Here is a 12,137-nt window from a genome sequence, read left to right as displayed (position 1 = left end):
CAATAGTGTGTTAGCAATAGACAGACTATGCATGCTAGGACCGTCCATTCTTTACCGAATTAAAAGGCAAGCCATTTATTTAATTAAAATAAGCGTTAAAGATAGTAAAGAATAAAGATATGGTAATTGAGCTTATCTCCTTCAAAGTTAAATTCTGACTTGGCAATACAGGAATATATCTCTTTAGCAGATGCCCTTTTATCAGCAGAATAAATACTCTACATTATTGAAGACTAAGATACATAAACTTAGTAAAAGTTAATATAAAAGAAATCATATGTTGTAAAATGTTTGTGCACATAAGAATAGAGCATTCCCAGACAGCAAATATGGGGACTACACAGTCACAGAACAGTGAGATAGAAAATGGAAATGAAGTAGAAGTAGTAAAGCTTCCATATAACTGTAATACCATACTAAGAGAAGCCGACTCATCGTCACCGGCAGATTTGCAGCAGCTATATCATCAACTTTGTGATGGAGTTTACTTGAACCACAAGAAAAAGGCAATCCAACTCGATCTTTTATTAGTTCTTTAGTGTATGGATGATGAGTGATGAGTAAAATAAGATGTTTTGGTTTGATTGCAGAAATATTGGGTCGAAAAGAAGTCGAACACCAACTGCTTTCTCTTGTTTGCTAGAGACCTCTTAATCACTTGGGACGATGATGATCGTTTCTGGCACTGGTATTGCCCGAGGTATTTTTACTCTACTCTTCCGATCTTTGCCTTATGCATGTTTACGGGCCAACTCTATTCAGAATCGATTTAAATTTTAATGTTAATCGAATCAAGGTGAAGCTCGAACTGCTCGAGTCAATTGCCAAATCAAGTTCAAACAAAACTTGACTAGAATTCAATTCTTAATTATCCTACCGAATTTGAATTCAAGATGATCAAGTTTAAACCCAAATTTAAAGTCAGAATTGAATTTGATAGTATTTCAATTGAACTCAACTCTGTATTCTCCATTACGTTGTTATGCATGCTTATGACATGGAGGAAACATATAACTCTCTAAAACAGTCCAATTCTGGGGCTTTAGAATTGAATGTAATTTTCCTATTTGGCTTTAATTTTTACTAGTTAGTTACAATAATTTTTATATGTTATTAAAAGAGTGCTATTTTCTCCACAATTTGGATGGATTTCTTGGGGTCAGCAATCATAGAGCTATAAATATTTTAAAGAATCAAATCAAAAGCATATAATAAGTGCTAGTTGTCAATTAACATTTTTAAAAAATTATTAATTAGAATAAAACACAGAATATATTAAATATTTTTAAAAATGCACCAAGCCATCCTCCAAGGTGCACCTTAAAGATCACCCAGGGAGGAAAGAGTTAGGTGTCAACTCTATTAATCTAATAATAGCAATAAAATAATGAAACATAAGTCTAGGGTATGTAAGAGATTAAAGTTCAAGGGTATAAATGACTTACTGTTGAAAGTTAAAGGGCATGAAATGTACTGATAAATCAGAGGAACAATGAGTAGATGGTATGGCTTCAAATCTGAAATCCCATGCTTATAATCTCAAATATCTTATCTGACAGCAATGAGATGATAGAGGTTTCTGAGTTATTAAATATTTGTTGGCTCGAAATTCATGGTAATTTCGATACGAGAAACCTGTCTCCTAATATTCTATATGAAGCTGCATTCATGGTCATGCTTAAGGACCCTGCTTATGGATGGGAAGTTCCTGTGAACCTCAGACTCACCCTTCCCAATGGAACCAAGCAACAACACAAACAAAACTTAGCAGAAAAACCTAGAGGACAATGGATAGAAATTCCTGCCGGTGAGTTCTTCACTTCACCGGAAAATGTCGGGCCGATGGAAATTTCTCTGTACGAATACGAGGGTGGGAAATGGAAGAGGGGACTAGTGATCAAAGGCATCATCATTCGACCTAAAAACTATGCTTTAAATATTGATCCATAACTTGTCGGTCATTCAAGAAGTGTACTACGTATAATTCACATTCAAGCCAGTGGAAAAAAGAGTGAAGGTTTAAATAATTTTGAGATAGACTATATGTAGTTATGGTTTCTGACATCTCATCAGAGCTAGAGGTAATTAGCAACTGCTAATTCATGGATTTAACTCGTTATTACATGTAATTTTATGGAAATGGAACTAAAAGAAAGATTTTTATGCAATGTGCACTTGCAAGAACAACATTCAATAATGTTTACTACAAGAACATAGTGTCTTAGAAACCAATACCCTCTATAATTTCTCACCTTCGTCCTCTCCTGTTCTTCAGCGTATCCGGTCCTCACTGCCATTCATATCATCAAGACCTGTAAATTAGATTAAGATTTACAATCAAAATTTTAGCATGATTTATGTAACTGTACTGACTACCTATTTGTATGCGAAATAGTTAGTCTTTGGAGCTATACTGCACTAATTAAAGTAAATTTCAAACCAAGCAATAAATTTTGGAAACAGCTCTATTTAACAGACGAAGCAAGTAATATTAAGTTAACTTATAAATGGACCTGATGCCTAAATATATCTATAGTGGGTGTTCATAATATAATTATTTAGTCTATACAAAAATAAAAAATAAGATGTAAGAAATGGAAAACTTGCTAGATAAGTACTTAGCAGCCCGCTTGTACACTTTAACTACCAAACAAAATAAGAGCCTAAAGTTAGGAAAAGGGCAACAGTTCTATTCTAAACCATTAGTGTCAGGAAACAAGAAACTTGTATAAATATTTTTACACATGACGTGCGCACATAAGACATCTTAAGAGCACTTGCAAATAAAGAGATGATACATTTGTAGATAGTGAATTTTTTTAAATTAAATAGATTGGTTTATAAATGACAAAAAGAATATTGTAGCTTCTAAAATTGAGGAAGATCTGCATATCCTTAAAATGTTGGTGACACAAAAGCAATATACTTTTAGAATCTTCTACCAAGTATTTCTTTCATGTCTATGTTTTTCCATTACTGCATTCACAAGCGAGAGAGCATAATTAAAGTTTGACATCATATCTTCTCAAATCATCTCATTATGATGGCATAGTTGCAGGTGAATTGCTGCAAAATGCTGTTGTGTAATGATGTTATTCTCTTTTTAAAAGCTGTTTTTTAGATGGCCCTATATTCAGTCATATAGCATATATCTTTTATTTTTAAATGAAAAATTGCATAAGACGAAAACTGCCATTGACAAGGAGGAGCTGCCGCATTTGGATATCCAAATTTGACAAAAGGAAAAAACAGCTATACATCAAGGCATTATAAAGGAAAATGATAAATATTGAATGCATAATATGTTCGCACCTGTAGGCTGTAATCCGTTTGCTGCTGTAAGGAATCAGACAACGATAGAATTCTGGTCTTTCAAAAATCTGTATGGTAATTTTCTGGCTTAAACCACAGAGAAAAATCAATTCCTTTGCTTTTGAGTTTTTCAGTTTCAGTTCCAATCCTCTCCAGGAGCTGCAATTTCAAAAGAGTTAGGATGTTATGAACTTCAAAGAACTCTAGCAGAGTAAAGGAATATTACTTGATGTTAATAAATTTAAACGTCAATAAAAAATGAGATGCCGAGCAAATGGTATCGTTTTAGACATAGCAGTTCGAAGTTTTTTTCTACCCCACAATTCCTCTTTACAAATTACATCTACATGGAAATTTAAAAAGCATTTTGGGAGACGCGTTAAAAGCCAGAAACACGAGTTACCAAAATATGGTGAGAAATTAAATGAAAGATAGAGAATTTTATGGTTTACACAAGTTCAAATTTTATCATATCATCATATAATTAATTTTTTTTATTGCCAAAGTAAAAGATAATTGTACCCTTAGTACCCCTAATTTTGCTAAACTGAACTAGAACCCTAATTTCAATCTTTAAACAATTTTTTTTACCTTGACATTACATAACTTCAATAATTTACACCACAAACCACTCAACACTGCTGGCAAGAAATGCCACTTTATGCACAATTGTAAATCATTTTTATTTGAGAGATTCTCTCCTTAGCCATACTGCAACAACAGCACTCAGATTGTTCAGATTAAAATGCTAATCCTTGAATAATAAGAGATAGTTATATCAAGAAGAAAAATAAAGGGAAGATTCCTCCTAACCCCATATAAAGAAATGAGAAACCACCATCTCGCTTTCAGATAGATTCTCAAAATATTAAAAGCTATCGAAACAGAAGCTTGGCTGAAGTAAAGAAAAATTGAGTATTTTAAGGATTGAAGTAATGAACAAAGCAAGGAGAAAATGGAACATCGTCTTCTCTCAAATTTTTTAAAAATCTGGAAACATATAATAGTCACAGTTCTCCGTAAGAGATGCATGTGAAATAAAATATAAAGAACAAATTACTCTGAGACCCCCTGTATATACTATAATTCACAGTTTGATACCCTTATTTGAAAATCCTACTTAATGTCACCTCACTTTCAATTATGTAAACAATTAAGGGCTTCTATTAATTCCGTTAATGATTTGGTACTCACTTTCAAACGATCAAAAAATGAAGGCCTCATACTAACTCTTAACATCTGCATCCCCAACTTTTTATAGGTCATAAATATTCCTTCTTCCAAATATACTATTTTGTTATGCTCAAGAAAATACAAATTTGTAAATCCTCTACAGATTTGTTCAATATGGACATAATACGTAACTTAACGGCACTAGTTACAGTCCTACAAGTTTTGTTAACTTTAATTATGCAAATTCCAAACATGGAGTCTATTATGTGCGAAGAGAACAGAGCATGGGAGGAGAACCATGAGATGTTCATTTTGATAATAATAATAAAAAGAAAGAACAGCAAAACTTAACCTTGCTATGCAGCACGCCGTTAGATACTAGAACAGATCTATCAAATACACAAAATTTTCCTCCATCCATGCGGCTTACTGTCCCACCAGCTTCTTCAACCATCTGCTTGATAAAAGAATAAAAATAGTATATATAAAACTATATTACTAAATAGAGTGAAGTAAATTGATCATCGAAGAAACTTTCTTGTAGCTGAAAATAACCTCATGTCAACAACAGACTTCAAGCAGTCACAACTGCAGTGTTAGTTAAGGTGTTAAAAGTAGAAATACATAAGAGGAAGATAAAAAAACTTTACCAGCACACCAGCAGCCATATCCCATGGTTTTAGACGGTATTCCCAGTAAGCTTCTACAATTCCTAGAGCTACATGGCACATGTCAACTGCAGCAGCACCAAGCCTTCTCACGCCCTGCACAATACTATTTGGTTTAAAGGGAGGGTAAAGACAATGTCAAATAATTGGATAATATAACATTTGATAAAACAAGAAAAATGAGAAAATATTACCCTGCTGACATCAGTATATTCCTTGAATAATTCGATGTTAGTAGCCCATGCATCATCATGTTCGTATCCAAACCCAGTTACAAGAAGCGACCGCTCCACCTACAAATAAATATCATGAGCAGATACAAATGAAGAGATACAACATAAGAAGGTGCAAGTTCCAAAATATATCAGCATACTTCCAGTTATTTTGTCAAAGAATCAGAGCAATTCGTCTCCTTATCCCACTTCTTTTATTTGATTGGTCGATAAGATGGATTGAAAGCATTTGTAAAGAATAAAGATACCCATTAACAGAAGACGGGATTTTCCATACGACTTCAAACAAAAAGTAAACATATATTGTAGCATTTTTTCAACAAATCAATGTTTTCCCTTTGGTTCATTTACATATCGTCTTTTTAGTTCACTCGTCAATGCTAGAAAAAGGTAAGTGATATGAAGCCGTTTTATAGGTGGGCAAGTATTAAGTAACAAAGCTCAAAGAATGAGAGACACCTCACCTTATCAGTTTGACTCACATATATCTTTTGGCCATTACAAAAAGCTCCTCCACCTATAACATTCAGAAGCAGCACATCATAGATCAAATAAAGAGCACTACAAAGAAACTGAAGAAATGACGAGTTGATTTCTCACCAGCAGTTGCGGAAAATAGACGTGTATTCCAGGCCATAGGACCACCAACAAACTCAACCTAAAAAAAAGATACACTGTTAGTTTTCCCTTTTGTCCCTAGTTGTTTGATGGTTCAGTTCCTTTCCATTAAGTGCATTTTCATCTTATTTATCATTTACTTATAAAACATAAATCTTTACCCATATAATTTTAGTACAAAAATATTATTGACACATTTTTTTCATGCAAAAAAGCTTTTCACCACATCATGGTTTCCCAATTCTATAGTGAAGGATCACTGACATAATCTCAGAGTCATGCAACTTGGAATAAATTCAAATGACCTAAAACTGGTCATAATTCATCATAGAATTTTCACAATAATTAGTCAAAACTAAGAAAAGCAATTAATTAAAAAACTTTGCATCATTTAAAAAACTACGATGCCTTCTTAGTATCCTATGAGAACCACAGGCTCTAAATGATGTCGTTTCAGTTGTCATTAAGTGAAATATAATGACCTGTCATGCAAGTTAGAAGTACATTGCCACAACATGGCCCAAGCTCTTTCCGAGAGCTATTGCATGAAGTTGCAAATTCTTCTTAGAGAAAGAAAAAAAAAAACAAATAGAAAGAGATACACAAGATCAAGCTCAAAATAACATGAAATACATACATTAAAAGATGAGTTAAGATTTTGAATCAAATTATACTTCTTACCTAGACGAAGAGAGCGAATGAGCAGCTTCTAATAACTAAAATTCATAATTTTATGTTCTAGCACATTAAAGCCAAATGCGCTGTTGCCTCTGAAAATGGGAATTCACAAACCAGAAAACATTGGAGGCACCTTTATAAAGTCCTTCAACAGACAAAACATATCATATGATTGACATTTTCCTTTAGGTTCCTTATACAGCATTTCATACCTTTCTTGTATATATATTTCCATGACATAGAAGAATTATAATATTATAAGGAGAAAATTTGGCCAACAATTTAATCTTCCTTTCCAAGGCAAGAATTTGAGAGGCTAAAATGCTCATAACAGGTTTAGCCACAGTTTTAACTGTATGCAAAGACGAGTTATCCTCAGACTCCAGCAAGGAGTGAAATAGGCACATTCTGATACTGATCACCTGCTCACATCATGCTAGTGTAACTGTAACTAAAACCTTTTCCAACTGAACAGAGATGGAAGTGATGGAGCAACAAAATTACATCTTAAACTGTAAATCTCACGAAGAAATGATCTAAATTCTTGCGTACAAAAGCAGAATTGTAAACCCTCTTGACTCCATGTTTTCTTTATTTGTTAGTTTCTCCCCTAGGATGAAAAACAATAGCTACTGAATGTTTGGATTATCAAATTTGTTAAAAATCATGTTGGTGTCATGCAAAACCAACATAAATACAAATGTTTTGAAGTTATGTGATCAGTACCACAGCAGCTGCAGCAGGTTTCCCTCTGTACAGAACTCCCACAGAAACAGCAAAGCTAGGATAACCGTGAGCAAAATTTGTTGTTCCATCTACACAAGTATCAACCAAATAATATGAACTTATGACTAGACAAAGGTTGATGCATAAAGACCCACCACGGACACATGTGTGCACAGGTAAATAAAAAATAACTCATTTATTTAGAACCCGCTAAATATATATATAGGCATATAAATAAGGGCAAGAAAGATGGCATTTGTATGCCATAATATTGTTGTATGTTTACCACACAGATGAGAGTAGGAGACAAAATGGCAGGAAAAGTCAGAGAAAGAAAAGGAAAGAAAACCACAACAGTCCGTAGTGTACTCTCACTTTCCTATTTTTCTCAAAACAAAAAATCTTAATGAAAAATATAGAATAAAAGCAAAATGCACCTAAAGGTTGTCATCCTAATTTTCTTTTCTACTAAGCATAACGTAGACTAGACTATAGGATGTTGAGTAAGATGTTAACCACATAATCAAGCACATAATTGAGGAGTATCACTGTTTCATTAAATGATTGTAAAAACCTAGAGCTAGTTCCTATTTAATAAAGAATAATCCCATGCCAAACAAGCATAGAACACTTGCCTTAGCACCTTTATATTCAGGGCGACAACCTCAAGCAAGTGCACCGCTTCTTCCGAGACTAGGAGCAATAAAAACGGGCCTTATCCTTATGAACCTCTACCCTTCCCGAGCTCTCTCCCCAATAAAGTCGGCACTACCAGTCTCAATCACTTCTGATAAGCCAAAATATGGTATCAAAGTGCTTTAATGTCACTCAAAAGGTGCCACTGTCGTCAATAAGCCATCAAAAATTCAAAATCCTACCAGACAACGCCCATGTAATAATCAACAAAACAGTACTTATGTTTCCAATATCTACTTGACTCAAACTTCTTTACAATCTTGTTTAAGTTGTCCCTTCTTTTTGTCACTCCTCGGCTTCTCTCTGTCTTTTCTTTTCTGTTTCTAAGAAACAATACTAGGATAATTTGGTCATTAAATTTTTTATCTTAGACAAAAGAGGACAATAAATCTTTGCCTTGGACCTATACGCAAGTTTATCACAACAAAACTCAATCTATGTTGATTTTGATCTCTGATCTTTGAAGTGATTGCTACACAAATATATAAGCCGGAGCAGACAGATATATACAAACCATTTCGGCAACTCGTACAGATATAACAATTATTTAAATTAAAAGAAAGCATATAGCTTATTGGTCAATTGACCATAATAATCCTCCTCTTTGCATGAATATTCAATTTCAGCCAGTTCTTTTAACTTTATCAAGTTGTGTATCTCAACTTTTGCATTGTCATCAAAATCAGCATTCAAGTCAGTTGCTTTTAGCAAGGAGCAATATTAATTGTTAAGTATACCCACTATTAATTAAATTTGTAACAAATCAACTGACTATTTGACAAATTTTACGAATAAGAGGGACTAAAATTATAATTTTAGCATACTGAGTTATTGTGTTGATTGCTAAATTGACACATTTGGAAAAAAAAAAGGAACAATTAATAAACCGAAGAGAATCGGCTAATGATTAACACAGATATTTGGATTCTTTTGAGCAATAGTCCTTACTTATTTGATTCTCATAGTTCATAAGTTAAAAAAACACCTAGCGATAAGTTGTATGGTACCATACAGGTTTGTCCACGCATAGTTTTTTTTTTTTATCTTAAACGGTCCTCTCAACCCAAAAACTAGAAAACTTTAAGGAGAAACTAGAGCGACAAGTGAAAAGGTATGCATGCTACATATAGATATAACCATACAGTAAGAAGTACAAACGACGGTACTATTCCTGGGCCCTATGAGGATTGAACTTATGAATAGGAAACAATACACCAACTAAGTATATTTCTCAAATAGAAGATACAGAAAACTCCATGAAGGAAAAGCAGACGGAGCAAGAAAAATGAGAAGCACAAAGATAGATAAGACAAACCTAGAGGATCAATGCACCAAAGATAGTCTGATAATGTATCTCCTATGATTCCTCCCTCCTCCCCAAGAATGAGGTGATCTCCAAAATTCTTTGTAACAACTTCCAATATAGCAGCCTCACTCATTTTGTCTGTGCTGCAAGTATATTTGCATTAATGAACAAAAAGTTTCCTATATTAAGTTTCAGATCTAATGATAAGAAGACAAAGGGATAAAATGGTACATTGTGATGCAAAACAGCAGTGAGTCTCAGATGTCCAAAACATATCATATGATACAGCCCAATAGTCACTATGTGCAATTGCACCTGACATTTAAAGTAAGAATCTACAATCTAACTATAATAGAAACACTAGGAAAAGAAAAACTATAAGCAATTACAGGTTGTTCCGTGGATTAAAAATACACTCTATTCCACATGATTTTTTGGAGACATTCTGAATGTTCATGCATGTAAGCAAATGTCGGTGTGTAATATGAGGAAATTAAGCACACGTGCAGGTGTTGAGGGAGGAGAGAGAGAGAGGCTAGTAAAGATCATCTCTTAGCCTTTACAATTAGCATGGTCATGAACAAGAAGAGCCAACTTCCAGTATGATGATAACTTTTTGTTAAAACTTGCTGCAACAATCATCTTAAACAAAAACTTCTAGGTATTACAGGTCCCCACATATAGGTAATTCCCCATTCTTGTCATTCTTGATCATATTATTACTCAAAAGAATATAAGAATTTGTCTATAACTATATATGTACAAAAAAGAGTTAAAATTCTTTGATTAGAAGTGATGTCATCAGCTCAAAAAGTTCCCACGTCATGCCAATATGGGGCCACAATTAGTTACCTTAATGCATCTCAATGTATTAGCCCAGAAAGAAGAAATAAATGCTTTAAAGTGTAAATATTTCAGATGAGAAATGTGCAGAATTGCAGATGAATTCAATTCCTAGGGAATTGATAAAATTCATAATCTAGTCCTCTTAGGCCAAGTGTGGTTCATGGACTAGAATAGCATGGAATAAGGAATGGAATAGCCATTCTTTAGTTTTTAAGAGGACTACGTATTCCACAAAATCATGAAAAAGCAATTCCATGGAATACCTATTCCATGAACCAAAGCAAAGAATAATCATTCTATACGGAATAGCTATTCCATTCCGCACCTATTCTATGAACCAAACATGGCCTTAAAGTCTAGTGGTATTAGCTAACAAAGTCAACTTTCAGTTATTCTATTTGCAAACAAAAATATGGTATTGGCATGTATAATAGTATATCAGAGACTCCATCACTCTAATTACAACTTCTATTTAAAGCTAGGTAGCATGGACACACATACAGATAAACAGGACACTTGAACACGAACACGGGTATTATTTTAATCATCTTGATGAGAGATTGTAACACTGCTGGAAATATAATTAGAATGTAGTTTGAGGAGCACTCACTCGGTAACCAAGTCAGTAAGTCCTTTGTATGAGATATTCCGAGGCTTATTGACTGCATCCATCACCACCTACATTAATAACAAAATCAAAATTAAAAAACAACGAAACATACAAATTACTCTTATAAACCAAAAGAAAAAAGAGCATTAAAATACCTGAGCACCAGTGGTAGCAGCAGCCTCAGCAACTTGAATAAGCTGAGTAAGAGGCACTGGTCCAGTTGAGCGAGCACCCATCTTAGGATACTGAGGAGTCTCCGATAAAACAGCATTTGTACACAAATTTCTTCTGATTATTATTGTGGGTATTTTAGTGTTAAACTGAGACTGGGAATTTTCATGGAATTTCTGAGTGTGATTGAGATAAGTACGCGGTGAAAATGATTTGGGGAAGTTAAGAGGGGCAGTGCTTGAGAACAAAAGAGAGGTGGCCATTGTGTGAGTGGGTGGTGGGGCGGGGGGCGGGGGGGGGGGCTTTGGTGGCACAGCTTCTCTAAAAGAAGTAACTGATGAATGATTGATAGAGATGAAAGGCTGTGCGTCACTGAAGTTTGGTCGTCATAGCTGTAGATGGTTGAATAAATAGTCGGGAAATTCTATTTAATAATTGTTCGGCGGTCTCGTCTACAAAATACTGCTGCTTTGATTGAAAAATAAAGATGATGGGATGTGATATTGTTTATAGAGCAAATCATTTTGAGGTTACTCGGGTATATCATAATTAATAATTTGTTTTTTTAAAAAAAATAATTCTATTTGATGGTCATTCAGCTTGGTCTAATTATTTAAAAATACCCTATATTAAACTTCTTCTTTTTCATTTATACCCCTTTAGAAAAAAAATTCAATGGTATCCTATTTTGGATTTTTTGTTTTCACCTATACCCCGAAGCACTAAATTGATCTTTTTTCATTTAAAAAAAATAAAAGTATTCCTTCATTTTTAACCTATATTCTAATTAGACGTAAATGTTATTAATTTTACAAAAATACTATCTCTTTAAAAAATATCAACTAATAATAATTATTTATATAAAAATTAAAAAATCCCGACCAAATCGCCGCCGTCCGCCTTCCACGGAAGGAGGAGCCGCCGTCCTCTTTCCATGGAAGGAGGAACAGATCTATTCCTCCATTTTGGAGGAACAGTTGAATGAACCGGCTTCGGTGAACTCGGGCGGAGGAGTTCAAAAATCGAAAAAGAAATTAATTTTTTTATTTAAATTTAGTGACGGGTTTTTAAATCGGAGAAGTATGGTGGTAGATCGATTT

At 33.9% G+C, this 12,137-nt stretch overlaps 2 protein-coding genes across 2 annotated transcripts; one reads left to right on the top strand and one right to left on the bottom strand.

Annotated features, from left to right (window-relative positions):
* The first annotated feature begins 267 nt into the window (after positions 1 to 267).
* LOC126681039 (lectin-like) lies at positions 268 to 2,411 on the top strand. Its single transcript, XM_050376406.2, has 3 exons — positions 268 to 506; positions 591 to 700; positions 1,560 to 2,411. The coding sequence occupies exons 1-3, from the start codon at positions 288 to 290 to the stop codon at positions 1,948 to 1,950; spliced, it is 720 nt and encodes a 239-aa protein (XP_050232363.1). The 5' UTR covers positions 268 to 287; the 3' UTR covers positions 1,951 to 2,411.
* LOC126681038 (phosphatase IMPL1, chloroplastic) lies at positions 2,013 to 11,519 on the bottom strand. The gene is made up of 11 exons (XM_050376405.2): positions 11,022 to 11,519; positions 10,867 to 10,934; positions 9,420 to 9,553; positions 7,409 to 7,497; positions 5,987 to 6,044; positions 5,851 to 5,903; positions 5,348 to 5,446; positions 5,136 to 5,249; positions 4,838 to 4,939; positions 3,313 to 3,471; positions 2,013 to 2,312 (listed from the first exon to the last, which is right to left on the bottom strand). The coding sequence occupies exons 1-10, from the start codon at positions 11,298 to 11,300 to the stop codon at positions 3,373 to 3,375; spliced, it is 1,095 nt and encodes a 364-aa protein (XP_050232362.1). The 5' UTR covers positions 11,301 to 11,519; the 3' UTR covers positions 2,013 to 2,312; positions 3,313 to 3,372.
* Positions 11,520 to 12,137: the final 618 nt, after the last annotated feature.

Source organism: Mercurialis annua, linkage group LG5 (assembly GCF_937616625.2).
Source record: "Mercurialis annua linkage group LG5, ddMerAnnu1.2, whole genome shotgun sequence".
NCBI lineage: Eukaryota > Viridiplantae > Streptophyta > Magnoliopsida > Malpighiales > Euphorbiaceae > Mercurialis > Mercurialis annua.
Note: the sequence above shows the minus strand (reverse complement) of the source record. Positions and strands in the feature narration are given on the sequence as shown.

Bases quoted from the DNA above. Each gene is read 5' to 3' on its own strand.
- LOC126681039 (XM_050376406.2), top strand. From the start codon at position 288: ATGTTTGTGCACATAAGAATAGAGCATTCCCAGACAGCAAATATGGGG. The intron at 507-590 runs GCAATCCAACTC...GTTTGATTGCAG, and splicing joins ACTTGAACCACAAGAAAAAG to AAATATTGGGTCGAAAAGAA. The intron at 701-1,559 runs GTATTTTTACTC...CTTATCTGACAG, and splicing joins TGGCACTGGTATTGCCCGAG to CAATGAGATGATAGAGGTTT.
- LOC126681038 (XM_050376405.2), bottom strand. From the start codon at position 11,300: ATGGCCACCTCTCTTTTGTTCTCAAGCACTGCCCCTCTTAACTTCCCC. The intron at 7,498-9,419 runs GTTTGTCTTATC...ATACTTGTGTAG, and splicing joins TTGGTGCATTGATCCTCTAG to ATGGAACAACAAATTTTGCT. The intron at 5,447-5,850 runs GTGAGGTGTCTC...ATTTATTTGTAG, and splicing joins ATGTGAGTCAAACTGATAAG to GTGGAGCGGTCGCTTCTTGT.